The 18,947-nt window shown below is 29.7% G+C and overlaps 1 protein-coding gene across 1 annotated transcript in view; it reads right to left on the bottom strand.

Annotated features, from left to right (window-relative positions):
* Dora (zinc finger SWIM domain-containing dorado) overlaps positions 1–18,947 on the bottom strand; it is a 132,625-nt gene that overhangs the window by 14,933 nt on the left and 98,745 nt on the right. The window contains exons 17-24 of the mRNA XM_075359204.1: positions 17,966–18,122; positions 13,697–13,977; positions 13,293–13,452; positions 12,286–12,566; positions 8,988–9,199; positions 5,222–5,350; positions 3,541–3,972; positions 1,905–2,036 (exon numbers count right to left, since the gene is read on the bottom strand). Of these exons, the coding sequence (XP_075215319.1) occupies positions 1,905–2,036; positions 3,541–3,972; positions 5,222–5,350; positions 8,988–9,199; positions 12,286–12,566; positions 13,293–13,452; positions 13,697–13,977; positions 17,966–18,122 (1,784 nt within the window). The remainder of the gene's footprint in view (positions 1–1,904; positions 2,037–3,540; positions 3,973–5,221; positions 5,351–8,987; positions 9,200–12,285; positions 12,567–13,292; positions 13,453–13,696; positions 13,978–17,965; positions 18,123–18,947) is intronic.

Genomic DNA, 18,947 nt, shown 5'->3' with positions numbered 1-18,947 from the left:
TAAACTGCATTTTTTTAAATGAAATTGAGAAATAATAATTTTTTATAAGTTTAAAAACCCTTCGAAAATATTCTGCAGAGAGTTGAAAGGTACATACTGACATATAAAAGGGTTCTAACAATCATAAAAAAAGAAGGAAAGAAGTTTTTAAAGAAAAAAAATTAACACCATTACTCAGAAAAAAACTTTTTATAAGCAAAAAAATTCCTATTTCAACTAAAAGAGTTGAGTAATCAGAGTTGAGTTTGGTTAAATTCAAACTTTGCTGAAAAAATATTTCACATTTCTATAAGCCATGTACTTTAATTCTTAAGGTACTTTAGAAAATATTTTTTTTTGGTAAGGAAAATGTTACCTAGCATGTCTAGTCTTTTCTCTTAATTTAGATTACTTACTTCACTTAAGTTTGCAAATGATACAAACAGACCATATTAGCACAACACATAGGGTTAGTAAAACTATTCCAACAATGCCTGCCACTTGTACGCACTGTGAGCTTCCTGATACAATTATGAGTAAGGAGTTTATTTAGTGTATGGCACCAAAACACAGCACCAATTACAGTCAAAAATTACAAACAAAGATTTAACAAATTAATATAAGCTACTGATTCTGTAGTCGCCATCAGGAAATCTTCAAGATTTACTCCTTACTGATTAAGTAGTAATATGAAGCAATAAAGATAACAGGCAATAATAAACATAAACAAACAATTTAATAGTAAGTTATGTTAATATATTAGATGTATAATTTAATAATGCTGGATTATTCTGCACTGAACATTTTGAGACAAAACGAAGACAAGGAAGATATTCTTCAATAATCAAGCAGAAAATTTGTTTAGGTAATTTCCAAGTACAAAACAGAACTGACTTTATAAATGAATATACATAATCAAAGTATATTAAAGAACTGAAATTATATATTAATAATAACTATTATTATTACCTTCATTTATTTGTAAGGTAATCAGCAAATATATCCTCCATAACAAAATGCGAATAATTTGCTTAGAAACATTTTTGTTCATACAACTACAAAATTTTAATAATTGAAATTTTGTGGTTAATACAGTAAATAGAGTTTGTTACCTGCCATAATTTCATTAACTATCTTTTTTTTTAATATATCCATTTCAACTGAGAGAAATTGTAGGCTAATAGAAAATGGACATAATATACAATAAAACTTGAAGAAGCACTTTTTGTTTAAAATGTAAAATTATATAACTATAAAAATAAATCTTTTTTGTTTGGTTCTACTTCATTTAAATTCAAAAGATAAATTATAGCTCGTTATCATGGTACTCCAAAAAGCATAATAAAAAATGGAAATCATAAAATCCTACCCTACTAAAGGATATTTGTATGTGTATCTGTCCCCCAATAACTAGCAGAAAATCCTGATTTGTTAGTACACGTCTCGTGGTGGTTAGGAGTATACTTGTTATATTATTATATATCGATATATATGCAAAAAATATATATTTTTATTTATATGAATGTTTTTCTTCATAAAATAATGAACTATAACCAAAAAGTAGGCACCGGAATGTACCGATCACTAGTGAAAATCTCGATTCGTTAGTATCAATTACTTTCTAGAGTTAAATTTCTAATTTAACTTTTGTTATATTAATTTTCATCATTAAAACAAAATATTTTTACACAAGAAATATTTTTACACAAGAGGTGATCAATTTTGGACACCTAATACCCATTCACAGGCATGCCGTCTGCAGTTAGTAACACACTAAAAACCAAATCTGAATGTTCATATATTCAGAATTCAAACTTTAAAATAATAAAAAATGCTGCTGATCTGCAAAATTTAAGTTTAATCTTAAACATAAAGAAACAATTTTCAAAGTTACACAAATAATCTTCTGAAATCAAATGTAATACCTGTTGTGGGGGCTGTTGGGGTGACCGTGTTACATGTGGGCTTGCAGCAACAGTCACAGGAACAGGTGGCTGAGGAACTGGCTGTGTGGGAGAATGAGTGATAACTGCTATCTGACCTTGATTAGGTGCAACCTAAAACATAAAAACGATGTTAAAATTTCATATATAAAATAAAATGAATTACATATATATTTATATATATATATATATGTAACAGTACATATATATGTTTTATATATATATAAAACAGTAATTTTTGCCATGTTTTTTCATCATACAAAGATTAATAAAAATACATGGCCATTTAAGAAAGTTGACACTAGATTTTAAGTAATATTTTTTAAACAACTTTTGAGCATTTTTTGTTTAACAATTTTTAACAACTCTTATCAATATTTGTGTAGTCGGCCAGGTCTATCTTTATGTTTAATTTTTTTAAGTACTATAAATTATTAAATACTTATCTTCAGATTACATTAAGATGCCAATAAATTTTTGTAACTTGACAGAAGGAGCTGCATAATTAGCTCTCAAAAGTCCTATTGATGAATAATTTACATGCAATACAAAAGTTTAAATATTTAAAATTTAAAATTAATAATAATTTTACAGTGTTATGTTTTGTCATGATACTCAACAAAATAGATTTAATATGATGATTCTATTAAATAGTATTAAAACTTAAACAAAAATAGTATTAAACTTAAGTACGGCCTAAGTTAACAAAACAGTAAGCAAGCAAGTATGGCTTGCTAATTAATTCGTTACATTATTACATTTATTAAATGTAATGCACCATTTCATGCTACTAAAAATATCTTTTAGACTCAAAATATATAGAAAATATTTGGCACAAAGTTTTTTTGCAGACAAATTTTCTTACGATTTTTTCCTAAATTTTACTTTCTTGTTTGTTAATGTCATAACAAAAGCCATTGAATTATATGATGTGTTTTGATTGATTGCGAACCATGTAAGTAATGTACATGAACCATAATGGTTTTATTTCTTTAAAGAAGATGAACTTTGCTACTAATGCTTTTGCTTTGGTTTTTGACAAACCATCTCTGAACTACTATTTAAGAACCTTGGTATTCTATATTCACTATTACAGCGCAGAAAAAAATTATTATCAGGAAAATGCTGTAAATGTCAATTTTAAAATTAAATTCCTGAGTGAGCAAAATTATTAGAAATAAAATTCATCTAACAATAATGGTTTAGAAAGGGTTGCCCAAAACTCCAAAGATAAACTGCCAAATTGTAATGTGACTAACAATCTACTGTAAGATATACTACTACTTATTCCTTGGCAATACAGCTCATGTAGGGCCTTGGCCTCCATCTATTGTAAGGTATGTAATCTATAACTTAATGAGTAACTGCCACAAATTTTACTTCAGAACATAAGAATTTCGTGAAATTAAAAAAAGAATTAATAAATAAATAATGAATTACAAATTTTTATTTTTATTTATTCACTAACATAATAACTAAGGTGATAATATTCTATCGAAAGATTATACAGAATAAAATAGGTGAACACTTATTGCAAGAAAAATTATAAATTTTAACTATTTACAATGCCCAGAAAGGAAAATATAATGTAAAAATTTATGTTATAGTTTATACATACCTGTATTGTAGTGGCAGGTTGCATAGTAGCAGTAGCAATCGGGAACACATGATGTGGCATACCATTAGCCGGCCGCATGCCATAATACTGTATAATTGGTGGTTGCTGGTTGGAGGCATGAGGAGGGTACTGGAACGTAGGTGGCGGCAAATGATATATTTGATTTGGTGGTATAAGGTGTCTTGTAGCAATCTGAGAATGAGGAGGATGTATTGCTTGGACAGCAAATCCATAAGGAGCAACTGTATAAGGGAGTCCAATAGGAGGTGGATGATATGGAGGCATTGGTTGATGCATTGGAGCACTTGGAGGTGGTTGACTGGGTGGTGTCGGAGGTGGAGGCAAGCTTTGTTCCACAAGGGATACAAGACCTGATGAATTTCCTTCCTCACTAGGTTCACTTTCTAACATCTGATCGCCACCAGGTGTATGCTAAAACAAAAGTTCAGTCTATTGTTGTAACGCATGACAAGAAAATTCAATTTTTAATAAATGGCAAATAATAAATATAAGGATCTATTTTTCTGGTTATTTCATAAAATCCATACTGTTCTCATTTTACCACTAATGAAGATTAATCAAATTAGATTTTAATTATCAGATTGGATTGAAGAATTTAACTAAACAGAAAGAAAATCTTGTATCATTTCATTGAATATTCTAAAAAACTATCTGAACATCCTATATTATATTATTTTATTTATTAAAAAAAAATGAAGTCAGCTAAATTAAGTTGCTATTATTCAATCAGTATTTGGAAAAAACAAACATCATATAATAAAAAATGATTTACCCACTTTCATATAAATGTATACTTAAAATTTATAAATACAGTAATTGGCAAAACATTAGCAAGGAAGAATGATTATTAAAATTTATGTTTAACCTGCGTGATTTACACATATTGTGTTTGTTAAATTAATATGAATTACTGCTGTATTCACTCATGTCCATCTTTTTGCTGTAGTAACGTTATGTCCACTGACTACAATGAGATTTTTTAGTCCAAAATTGTGGGCAAGAATGGCACGTACAAAGAATATTTAATATACTCCATAAAAAAGGAATTAAAATTTTTTCCCACAAAATGGCATAAAACATTAGGGAAGTCAAGTTCATGTTTGACTACTACTTATTGATTTTCCATAACAACAAAGTTGAGATATGTTGAAAACTTCCTTTTCATTTTACATTGTTCAGCACCAAAAAAATTAGTGCTTGTCCTTTGCTCTTGCCTTTGTACAAACAGTAATTTCCTTGTAATGCTTTGAAACACATAGATAGAAAATATTTCTAAAAAAATATGGTTTAATGATTATTTCTGTAGCACTGACAAACAGTTATTGCTTAGCCATTCTAAGAAAACTGAAACATAGAGAAAGTCTAGTGCTGTCAGGACGTAATTTTTTCAGATTTTCAGAACAGCCCACTATTCACGTCAATGATCCCTGCTTTCATTTGCTATGTACTAAATCAATAGATGGCTGATAATGGTATTAAGTTCATTTGAAACTGATTAAAATATTTTAATTAGCCTGTAGTAAATTGCTGGAAAAAATTTATCCAAGCTAAGAGCAATAGAAAATACTTTTAGGGAGGCATTTAATTTTCAAAATACGTATAAACATTTTTTAATTTTTAAAAAGGAAATATCTATAAGGTAATACAAAATGCAACTTACCCTAACAAAGAGCTCATACCAGTACTTGGCAACCTGAAACAACACTTCTGGATAAACACCCCCACCTTTCGCTGCACCTTCAACAGTTAAACATGAATGCTCTAACATCATCTCACTTTGTTCTTTACACTGAAAAAAAAAAAATTATATATTAAGTCATAATTAAAAACAATAAATCATTAATTCTTTTTACAAAAGTATTTGTATGACCTAACCAAAGAGATTTAAGGCATTCTGACAAAGTACAAAACATTCCTGAAACTGGCAGTCATTCTCAAGAAACAAACATTTCATGCCAGGCTTATTAAGACATATTTGGAATGGAGTGGTTTCTCATTGCCTTTTTTACTAGGTCAAACATAATACTGCACATGAATATGCCAATCCCATCAGAATGCATTGTTCAGCTTTTGACAACCTTACTCTGCTTACCACAGGGATTAAAAAATTTGAAAATTATTATTCTCAGCAACGTGAACTACTAATTTTTGCTCTTGTACCTCAGCTGCTTTGTGCATCAAAACCATAAAAAAGACTGTGAAAGTAATGTAAAGCAACAAATAAAAATATTACTTTTGCAGAAAAAACAATGAAATAAGCATTACAGTTATATAATATACATGATATATCACAATTAGATACCATTTTCTATATTTAAACTCCTTCTGGAGTGATATATTTATAATATAAAAGTCATGAGTTAAGATAACTTCTATTTCATTATTGAAATATTCATTTTAAACAAACTGACCACATTTGCTTTTTTTCTAAAATAATGCTTTTATTGCATTTTCAAAAATGCAATAAAATCTTACTCCAGGTTAGGCAATTCATGAGATTCTGTTCTGCGATAGGAATTTTTTTTTCACTAAAAGTTGCTTTTGTTTTCTTAAGTAATGACATAATTCAAAGAAAATGTTTTTTTTTTTTTACATATAAAGCAGATTCAAAAAGTTCCTGGAATTGTCTCATACAGTTAAATTGGTCACTGTAATAAAGAAAATGTTTGTTTTCATGTTGGCAGCACTCACGACATTTGATACATCCACACAACAGGTTTCTTGTTTTAACGCTGTTTGTTTTCATATCAAACAGAAAGAACATATTGAATTGTATGTCAGCAATTGAACAGCAAAACAAATATGAAATTTTACATAAACAAATCACAACCAGACAGATTAACACTACTTGAACAAGCATATGGAAAATTGTTCATTTATGGTTGGCTTAAGTGTTTTAGTGATGGTCATGTTAGTGTTGAAGAATATATTTATACTGACCTATTATAAAGTAATTCTGAAATTACAAAAAATAATTTCAAACTAATTAATCTTAAAAAAATAAATTTATCTTTAAGCCATCTACCATACACTATTTTTCAAAACACAACGTATAATGTCTCCTTTTTTGATCTTCCATCTTCATTTATTACTACATTTCAAGAACCTGAATCAGTCTAATTATTTTTAAGCCGCCAATTTCAATAAATCAATAATAGGTCTTGTTTTGCATTAACATTTTCTATATATTTTCAAAAAAGAATGTCTCATCAATCCTCTGTTAAGTCAGTCAAATTAGTTTTTTCTTAAGTAACTGTCTATATTATGTTGGCATTATTTGTTTTTTTTTTAATTTTTAGTTAACAGGTTTTTTAACGTTTTAGAATAGGATGCATAAGCAACTGGCAAGATATAAATACAGTAAAAAAAAAAATTAATAATAATAATAAAAAAAAAAATATTTTTAATGTCATTGGTTTTCACAATTTTTTGTTTATTACAACATTGTTTTCTGTCCTGCCAAAAGCCCCCCACAAAAAGAATGTTAAAATTTGATGTTTATATTACATACACAATGTAATTTTTAGTCCACATATTACAGATTTTTCAGCAAAGTGGTAAACAATTTTATTTTTATTTTTACATTTTTTAAGAATATTATCAGTTATTTATTTCCAGAAAGGAAGGCAGAAAATAATAACTAAAAGAATAGTCATTCAATGTAAGGGAACTAACAACAGCATTAGCACCAGCTTGGCATACAACATGTAGCCATATCATGTCGTTGTTACTCATATTTCACGTTTATTATTATTTAATGTTCATTGATCAAGTAACTGTCAATCAATTACAAATGTAAGCCAGTAATCATCGTAGGCAGAGAGATACTCAAGAACCCATGTTTTTTTACTGTCTTATATTACAGGTATATAGTATCTAAAATGAAATGCATGATACAAAATTGCTATTTCATCTCATCCTCTGAAGCAATACCTAACAGTGATCCTAGAAGCTACAAAAAAAACCCAGTATCTACAAAGCACTACTCACGCTTATTAGCATTATACATGTCTACCTAAACAATATATTATTATTTTTAATTAACATCATTATACAAACCATTAGTAATCTTAGTGCAGCAAGGAAAATGAAAAACATTTTCACTGTAATATTATTTTATATTTTACAAATTTGTTAACTTATAATTAGTTATACTGAACATTATATCCTTTTTTTCTGTTTAGCCTCTGGAATCACCGTACGACATTACTTCAGAGGATGAATGAGGATGATATATATGAATGTAAATGAAGTGTATTCTTATACAGTCTCAGGTCAACCATCCCTGAGATGTGTGGTTAATTGAAACCTAAGCACCAAAGAACACCAGTATCCATGATCTAGTATTCAAATCCGTATAAAAGTAATTGCTTTTACTAGGATTTGAACCTTACAAATCGACCTCAAAATCAGCTGATTTGTGATGACAAGTTTACCACTAAATCGACCTGATGGGTTGAACATTATATCCATCTCCACTAAATCAGACAACAGAACGTGTTTTTACATAAATGAGTAAAATACTTTGATTTACAAGAAAGGGCCTTTCAATACTTTTCTACCATTTTTAATACATTATCTGTCCTTTCAAGAAAGGAATCATCCTACCAACTTATAATAATATACCAACAATACCAACAATAATAATACCAACAATATAATTACAGTACTTCCTTTTACAGAAATGATATTACATTTTTCAATTTTTAAATAACACTAATTTAACGAAAAACCCACATTTTCTGCAACTCTGTTTAACATGGTCGTATAAATAAATGTATGCTCAAATAATTTTTATTAATCTCTTCTGAATTGTGATTTATTTTGTATTTCTTTTTAATATTTAATTTTTTCACATATAATTTCATGTACTTAATTTAAATAATTAATACAGACTTTATAGAATTGTGAATTTTATGATGCTGTTCTGATTGTTTTACCGTGTTTCCCTTGATCCATCCAGATAAATGGTGGGGGCAGGCCTTGTTTTATCCATGCAGTAGCATAAATACCCGTTCTTAATTAAACCATACATAATATATTATTATGTACCAATCAGAATAAATAATTTATTTATTATAATTAAATATGTTTGTAATAATTATTAAATATTATTATTATTATGTTTGTTTGTTTTTACAAACATTACATTTTAGCAAGTAGTAATGTTAATAAAGGTTTTTCTCAGACCCCACAAAATTACAAACATCTCTACCTCTAAACAGTGGACATACTTTCTAGTACCAATAACATCATACATTGCACATTACACTGCATACACACTTCATTATATAAAGATCTCACACATATCTTCACATATACTTTTAAAAAGAAAAAAATTCCAAAGAACATAATGCAAAAAAAAAATACACAAACTTATAAATATAATACATTGTTAAGACTATAAGTAACAATGTTGTAATTACCTGAAGAATTGCACGTTGTATCTCATTTGGATTGAGAGCATGAGCATGAGGAAGGCATGAAAGAGCTAGCTCAGCTGCCGCAAATACCATGTTAGCATCACAACCTCGTGATGCTCTATCAGCTATACTAGCTGCTTCAGGAGGAGTTAAATGACCTTCCCATGTATCCATCAAAAATGTAATGGCAGGTGCACCAATTTCCATTGCTTGACCTTTAATAAAATCAAAAAAAAAAAATGGATATAGATAATTATTTTAAAAAGCATTACAACTAAAAAAAAAAAAAAAATGTTTAATACAACACAATGCTGCTTTTATAACTTGGTTCATTATGAATTTATAATTTATTTGACTGATTTTCTTATTATCTATTCTTTGAGCTTACATACAAGGTGCAATTGGAAAGTTTTAAGAAAGATCCCACCACTGCTCAATATGAGAGGATAAGTTTGCCTGTAGGAAAACAGCTCTTGGAGTTAAATGTCTGAGCCAGTCAAATGTTTATATATGGTTCAACAGATTCAAAGATGGCTGCAAATCAATAGATGATGACCACTAGTCTCGCTGGTCTTCCACCTCAAAAAAAATCAAAAACATTATTGTGGAAGTTCATGAATACAATGACCATAAAATTACAATCAGGGAGATGGCTGATGAACCATAATCTAAGTTTCTAGGCAGTTAAGGCAATTTTAACTGAAGATTTGAACATAGATTGAGTGTCTATGAAATTCATTCTGAAATTGTTTTCAGACCATCCCAACCACCATAGGGGAAGACACCTGCCTTATGATGATAAGGTGACAACACCCTGGTTGTCACCCCCCCCCCCTCCATGTTACAAGTCCTGATGGGCTATAGCCAATGCAGGTCGTCTTATGACCCTCTACTTTTTATATCTCATAGTAATATTCCAGGCCTCGTTGGGATGCCACCGATGTAAATCCCTCAGTAGACATTTACATCAGTTATGACTCAGCCTTCACCTTCATTGTAGGCTTCTTTTGAACATCTTGACTGTCCAACTTCATTGCCCTCGGAACTAGCTAACCGAGTTCGCAGAAGCACAAACTCCATGCCTAGTTTTTTTTGCAGACCAACAGAAACTTGAAAGTCCCAAGAACTGATTAATTGGGCCAAAACTGACCTAGATTTGTTAAGCACGGTAATCACAGCTGAAGAATCATGGGCTTATGGGTATGACCCAGAAACAAAGGCACAGTCATCATAGTGGAAGGGCCCAAGTTTACCATAATTGGAAAGAGCGTGTAACCAAGTCGGTCAAATGTAAAGACAATGTTGGTGGCTTTCTTCGATTACATGAGAATCGTGCATCATGAATTTGACCCTAGGAGGCAGTCAGCCAGGATTACTATAAAAGTGTCTTTTAGTATTTGCTCAAAAAAGTGCAGAAGAAAAGGCCTGCACACTTTGGCAAAACAAGAATTGGGTCTTCCATCACAACACAGCTGGTGCGTTGTCATGGTAGGTCATGATGAGCATGATGCATGCAGCGATGCTCATCATCCGTTCTCAAAAACTTGGAATTTTTTGCCAAATTCCAAAGTCCTTTTTTCTTTCCTGTGCAGCCTCCAGGAATCACAGCCAGATGATTCCTTCAGAGGATGAGATGTATAAGTGTAGGTGAAGTATAGTCTTGTACAGTCTCACGTCGACCATTTCTTAGATCTGTGGTTAACTGAAACCCAACCACCAAAGAACACCAGTATCCGCGATCTAGTATTCAAATCCGTACAAAAGGAACTGCCTTTATTAGGATTTGAACATTGGAACTCTCAACTTCGAAATCAGCTGATTTTGGTCCTATCGGTCCAGTTGTGAAAACATGTTCATCACTATACCAACCTGGTGGGTTAAATTAAAAATTCGTGTGCTTCCCCAACCCTCCTATTCCCCTGATTTAGCCCTTGCCAATTTCTACCCATTTCCTAAACTGATATTTTTGCAGAAAGGGAACCTATTTGACATAATTGCAGACATCCAGGCAAATACTGAGAATTCAAATTTCCAGGAATACTTCCAAAAGTGGAAACACTGTTAAAGAGTCAGTGTGTTCAGTAAGAAGGGAATTACTTTAAAAGAGATCCATCACAATAGGCTGTAAGTATATCATTTTGACATTACTTGCCCAGTCTTAAAGTTTCCAACCACACCTTGTAGTTGTACGTTTTCCGTCAATGAATACTATTTGTTTCTTTGTTCCTTTCTAGAAAATATTAAAGATTCACCTCTTATCTTTAGCACTACCTTAAATGGGTATGAACTCTAGTGATCTCTGGCTTCTGGCTCTTCACCAAAAGCCAGCAAGAGAAGTGTCTCTTGCTGGCACTTGCTGGTAATGCAGCTTTGTCTGTCTTCACCCACCATTATTTGGAAAATAAAAAAAAATTACGGTGATATTTATTAGTATGAGTAGTTATTTCAAGTGATTTAATGTAAAGGAAAAATTAAAGTTACTTTTTCTTTTAGTTACTTTTTTTATGAGTCATGGATTCATACCACAAAAATAAATCAAAATTCCTTGGGTAACATGTTAAAATAAGAAATATATAAATGAATTCCATTTGCATAAGTAAGAAAAAAAAAGGTTTCTCTGTAAATGGATTTATTTGCATTTTTATTTACTATATGACTTTCCTATTCCAGCAATTAACTGCAATACTACACGTAGCTCAAACCCTAATTTTAGGATAAGATTTACATTCAGCTTGCAGTCTTATTCAAATCTTCTATATCTGCTTTTAGCAAACTTATTAATCAGTACCAAAAAAACCTTGCTAATTAAATTAGATTTGGTGCAATAATATTTATGCTTCTAATTTATATTATCTTATGGATATCTTTTGGGTAGTCATTTCAGTAAGATCTTTTTTATACAAATTTTCAAAATATCTTATTTAATAGTACTAAAAAAAGATTTGTTAGTAATTTTACTTTATAAACTATGTTAAAAAAAAACTTTTTTTTTAATTTAAATAATTATAAATATATTTTCATATTATTAGCTACTATTATTTTAAGATAAGGCTCCTAAGTTTACAATATAAGTTCCTCAAGTTTTATAATTCAATTAGCTAATTGCATATTCACTATAAAGTTTTTTCTTTTTACTTTACTACACTAAATCAATCTTCTTTTTTTTAAGTTACAATTGAACAATTGTAGGTACTAATCTAACAGCTATTTGGTTAATTAGTTTGGCATTATTCTTAATGTAAGAATTTTGAATCGATTCAATTTTTTTTATGGCTTTCATTAATGATACTTAACAAATTACCTGTAATCCATGAAACATGAGAAGAATAAGTTCGACTAAGCCAGTTAGGTGAGACACAATTATGTAATCCAAGGGCATATAGACCCAATTGGAAAGCACACATGTGTAGAGCTCTATGAGGTCCATGATGATTCTGGTTAGTGTTAACCTGAGTGAACAGAGATGTTGAGCTATTGCCACCTGCTTTTGTTAAAATAGTTTTTGCCAATTCAAATGTGAAATGTGCTCCAGCTTCAGATGGCTGGTTTGGAATTGATGGATAAGCTCGTTTACCTTTAAACCTGTATAACAATATATGAACAATTAAAATTCAAGATAAAAACAATTTTTTTTTTAAATATTATAAAATTTGAAAAAAATTTACATGATTTAGAGCAGTCCAAAAACACATTTCTAATATAACAATGTAATTGTGAACTACTAGATTGAAAATAAAAGAGAATTCCCGAAGGGGCAGTAATATTACTAGGAAATGAACTGAAAGAATGACAGTTTTGCAAATATTATAGTTTTTTTTAAACAATAACTGTGAATTAATTTTCTTCAAACAGTGATGTTCAAAGCACTAGAAACTGTTCAGACTCCAGAAGTATTATTTTAATGACAGATGACAAAATTAATAGGTACAACAGAGAAAAAAATTCAATATTGTAAGTTATAATATTCTGTAACATTAATTACTCAGACTGTGTTCAAATGTCTGTAATTTCTAGGCTGAACTTTATTCCCAGCCTTCAAATTAACTGAAGTAACTTCTCTTATCTGGATATTTTCTGTTTATACAAAGGAAAAATGTTATATTTTTTCCCAATTACAAAATTTGTAAATCAATACAAATACAATTTGATACAAATTTAATACAAACTTAGAAAATTATTTCTAGCATGAACTGTACTCTACACTACTTAAAAAATATTACAAAAATAAATTACTTGCCAATAAATAAATCACAATTGTTTCTCATAGGAAATGTTTTTATAATATTTATCTGAAAACAGAATACTTACCTTAAACTCTCTTTTGATCTGACTGAAGTTGTAGCAGTGGAAGTGGTTGTTGGAGCTGCAGTTGTTTGTGCAGGTGGCAATCCTGGTAATCCTTGATCCAATTCAGCACTAGTACAACTTTGTGGACGACTTCCACAACCATTTGTTACACCATTGCTATCTAAAAAGCATAATATATAAAGAATCTATAGAAGAGTAAAAGATAACATAGGTGATTTACATTTACATGTCATGTATATTTATAAGTATCACTCAGTTCCACGCAATTAAGAGCTATAATAAATAATCAAATTAACTACTTAAAACAATATTTATTCAGGTCAAAATTAAATTTTAAACTCACCAGCATGTTAATAAATTGTTTTAATTCTGAAAATATAATATTAACGTTAATTTTTACTTACTTAGGGCAGAAGCACCACATGCATCAGGTATAGCCATTGGTGCCATGAAGGCGGTCTGAGGGGGTGAAGCAGGGCACAACAAAGGAGTATCAAGATCCTTACGAGTAGGCAATGGTCTACAACCCAAGCTTCTCAGAGGAGGATTACTAGAGTAGTATGATATAGGCACTGGTGATTTAATCAGTTGGTGAACATCACGATCTAACAGCTTGTCCATTATACGAGCCACTTTGACAGGATCATCTTTGTAGAGTACTAACAGAGTTATTGCTAGATCACCCCTACAAAAAAATCAAAACATATATACAAATAGCATTTTTGGTAGTAGTCGCTTAAAATAAAAATACATAAATCAAAACATACAAGATTAAGATTTTATAAATAAATTACTTTTTATAATTATGAAGACGGCAATTGCTTTATTTTCCATATGTAAACACATAAAAATATATGAAACTATTTCAATAATTCACTACTTTCTCTTAAATGATCATAAGAAATCTCTGTAGACAAAAGAGTTAAGCAGTTGGTTTTTTACAGATTTGAGAATGAAATGTACAAAGCAAACCTGTCAAGAGAATCCTAAAGACCAGCAGTATCTACCAACATTTAAAATTAAACAAAAATAACTTAAACCTTTACTTGGGTTGAATTTGAATTTCACAACATTATAGAACACTAGTCTTAACAAATTACCAGTAATGATATAAAACAGTATCATTTATTTTAATGTAAAGTTAAAATTAAAAATCTGATAACCAATATTTCCTACTTGTCTGCCCTTTTATCTCTTAACTATTCATTCAAAAAAATGTCAGCTGCTATACACTATAAAGATTATTTATAAAATAAATACTTTTAGAATTTTATTTCCTTTAAAAATTTTCAGGTATGTAAAAGTAGAGGGAACCTTCCTTTTCAAAATAAATAATTTCAGCTTTTAATGTTATAAACAAATTATAATTTTCTTAATTATTTTTATCCTAGAAAATGATATGAGTAGTTTAAATAAATAATCTTTTTTTTGAGAATTCAAATAATTCATTAATATATTGACACTGTAGTAATAAGATTTAATATTATATGAAATATAAACCACCAAAACACAGTAATTGGATAAGTTAAATTTGCCATATTAATTTCAATAATCAATTTTCATGGGATCTTGCATCTTCAGTTGGAAGTGAATGGACATATGCACTCCAGTATTAGACAGCAAAATTTGCATATACATTCATAATAAGTTTCAAAATTTATAAAACAGAAAAAAATTTTGACAAATTCACAAATTATAAAACAAACTTCACACGCATATTTCTCTCATTAAAATAATGAAAAAAGTTCATAAAAAACATGGGTCTGAAAATGCTTCATTAATGAATTATGGCTAGTGAAAGATTTTGCCCTGATTTCTGCTAAAATGATGTCCTACTGAAAATCTGGGAAGGCAAATTAAGAGGTGAATTTAGTGGTTTCTTATGGTTTTTGACCTGATAAATTTAAAAAAACGGGTGCCAGAACCCATTATCATCATTATTTTCTGTGAAATAACATATAATAAACAAAAAAAAATGAGTTGAAAAACACAATTTTTTAGCTTTGGCGCAAAATAACTTTGTTAATTTGTCAATAAACAAATAAAACTTATTGGTTAAATTGACAGAAGATTTAATTCTGAAAAAATTGGTGTAAATAAAGTCAATAGAAAATAAATAATAGTGCAAGAAATAATCTATTCTTTAATGTAGAACAAAATGTACCAATATGGAAAATACTGAATTACAAATTTAGACTAAAACGAACAACCTTCTATTATTGGATAAAATTATTAAAACAACTAAACATCCAAAACCAAATAAAATAGCATAAGTTATTCTTATATTACATCAACTGTTCAAAATGTCAGCCACCAACCTGAAAACACATTTTAGCATGGCAAGATACAAATGAAATAGTGTTTTCTAGCATTCTTGGGTTATTTTAATTTTTTCAATGGCTGACGTGACATTTTTATAAAATTTCATTTGCATTTTCTGATTTTTGTGTATACACTAACGCTTTTATATTTCTACAAAAAGAAATCAAAGGGATTCATATCAGGTGGTATAGCTGGCCATAGTTGAGGTCCACCTCAGCCAATCCAGTGGTTAGGAAATTTTTCATTCAGATAATGAATAATAGGATCATAAAAATGGGCTGATGCATCTTCGTGTTGGAAATACATATCAGTTTTTGTACTAAGTGGTACGCTCGGTAGCTGTCCAAAAAGCTGTCTAAAATTATTGACAGCTCATTTTTAAGAAAGTTTTGGTAACCATTTGTGAGTCTACCATTGAAAATGTGAGGTCTGATAAGAACTTATTATTCCACACCAGAATTTTAATGAAAAAGAGTGCTAGAAATTAGTTTCAAATGGTTTCAAAAGGATTGTTATGTTTACAAAAATGTTTGTTTTGTATATTGTTTATCTCATTTCATGTAAGTGTTGCTTCATCTGTAAATAATATCAGCAATGGAAGCACACCGTTTTGTAATAATCATTGACAGTAATTCAGCTGCAGATTGTAATCACCTTCTTCAAATCACTGAGCTGGTTGAAGATGATATGGAAAGAGACCTTTATTGGGTAATGTCTGCCATATACTGTTGTGTGAAATCCCCAACATACAGATAATAATTAAACTTCACTCTACCATATACAAAATCTGCTCATTCAGATTTGTTCCCTGTTCAGATGTTACAACAAATGTTTCGCTTTCCCTTAAATGCCGATATATGTAGATACTTGCTGATTAGGAATGTTTCAATAAGGAAATCTCTGACAATATTCTTCAACAGTTTGTATAGCATTGCCATTAGAAAAATCATACACAAAATGAATGTCGGCATATTCCTAATTTGTAAACATACATGGCATTTCTGTTTTGCTACAGAACAAATCACTTACTAAATTTTATCAATAGCTTTTAAAATCACTGCAAATAAACTACTTAAATACACATAAATTAAAAAATGCACACTTAGCAAATTAAATAAAATTTTATAGTGAACTTCTCAATAACAAATACAGCGGACTGAAGCAAAATTCTGAATCATAACCAATGTTTGAAAATTTTTTTTGCAGAGCTTTGCTCTCTGGAAAATTAAACACAGATTACTAATATAATATTCTACAGCATTACAGTGCCCCTAGTGGGAAATTAATGCACAAATAACTAAGAAATAACATCATTGTATGTAGGCACATAAATACATTCCAGTATAATTTTTCTGTGATTATTTCACATGAAAGTATAACTAAATTGCTGTCAAGGGATGTTATTGGTAGATAACACTGATAAACAAAAAAAACGTTTTTAATGTTTCTCTAAGTATGATACCATTTCTTGAATTGCTTTTTTACATACTTTACAGACCTGTAAATACAACTTTTCTATCACCCTTAGTTTTAAATAAATTACATTTTTTTAAATTAAGGGAAAATATAGTTAAAATCAGGAAAATTTATAATTTTGCATGGCCATACCTGTGTGACTGATTTCACTACTGCTTTTCTTTTATAAATACTCGGGCACATCCCGAATTAATGTCCTACGATAATTGGCTAGCATGATAGTATTCTATTCCCCTTTATAATGGCTTTCCATCACCGAAATGTCTTGGTAGAAACGTTTACTGTATTTGTCACATCTCCGAGGTTGTCCGGGAAAAATTCCTGATGTGAGTGGAGGAAATGCATTTTCAAAGACATATTACATTCCATAGCTCTGTATGAAGTAAGAAGTTGATATTGGTAATTGTTGGATTTTTGTTTGCCGAGAAAAATTTTGTAAACTTCTTTAAATGAAGCCCAAGCTGCACTTTTGCAGCTTGTGTTTGGCAGACTTGAGACCAGATATAGCAGATTCTCTAATAATTCTAAATTCTTACTGAGAATCAAACTTTATTCAGTGCAAAGCAGTATTACTGTCTGGGTTACCAAATTAACAATTAATTTTATGAAATTATAACTTTAAAATTAATGAAAAGAAATAAAACTAGAAATTCATGTATTTACATTTGTTAACATTATTTATAATAAAATTCTGATATCTAAAAATCATAGAAGAGTTCTACACTAACTAATTTTTATTTAAATCAGTCGGTTTTATTTATCAGAAGGTACTTCTTATCTTCTGAAATAATCAACACATGTTATTAATCCAATTAATCAAACACAAATTAAGGATTAAAGGGAATTTAGAAGAATTAAAAAAAAAAAAATTCTACCTCTGTCTTCTTGTTCCTTCACAAAGAAGTGGATGGTCAGCTTCAGAGATATTCGCCTTCAAACCAAGAGCTGCAACAGCAGCCTCAAATCCTAATATTTCATCATTTGCTTGCCGTAAGGATGGTGACAGCACTTGACATCTGCATTCCCGTCCAGCTTAACAAAAAAATAAAGATTCCATACATACTCAAACTACATAATTTAATAGAAAAAGTGAAGGGATCATATGATTTTACATCATAACAGGAACACAGCATATGTTTCTAGTGAAATAGTTTATCAGATCTTTATTTCTGTTTTTTAAAAAAATGAATCTTTAGTATCCTTATTCAATAAATTCCACTTTTTTGAAAGTGGAAATTTCCACAGGTGTTGAAATATACTCATAGTGATAGCTGAATGTCTTTAACTTCATATTGAAACCAAAAGCAAATGTCTGACTGCTCCAAACAATACTACGCCTATACAGGACATATCTATATTGTAACAACTTGCTAAAAAAGAGGTTTCATGATGATGAGGTAAAAAAAGGTTATGACATGGTTTAAAAGACTTTTGGCAAACTTGTAACAAAAGCTGGTACCTAGAATTAATAAGTGTTTGGACAGTGGTGGTGATTTAAAGAAAGTAAGATGCATGTATTTAATTGACTGTCAGTTAAATATTTGAAATAAATATTAAAAAAAAAAAATTAGGGTCTTTGTAACTTTATTTTGGATGCAGCTGTAATTGTAAGAGATCAGAACAGATAGATCATAAAAGTAGATGGATCACAACATCCATTAGTACTGTGATAATAAAATTTTAAAATTAGATATTAATGTACTGCTTAAATGACAGCAACAAATAAATGGAAAACTCACTCACTCAGTTACTATTGACCAACAAAGTAAACGGCTATTTCGTTTATTCTGTACTTGGGACACAAGCCTTCAAGCAACTAAGAATAATTTAAATTAACAATCAGGTGATAGAAAACTA

Source organism: Lycorma delicatula, chromosome 3 (assembly GCF_047948215.1).
Source record: "Lycorma delicatula isolate Av1 chromosome 3, ASM4794821v1, whole genome shotgun sequence".
NCBI lineage: Eukaryota > Metazoa > Arthropoda > Insecta > Hemiptera > Fulgoridae > Lycorma > Lycorma delicatula.
Note: the sequence above shows the minus strand (reverse complement) of the source record. Positions and strands in the feature narration are given on the sequence as shown.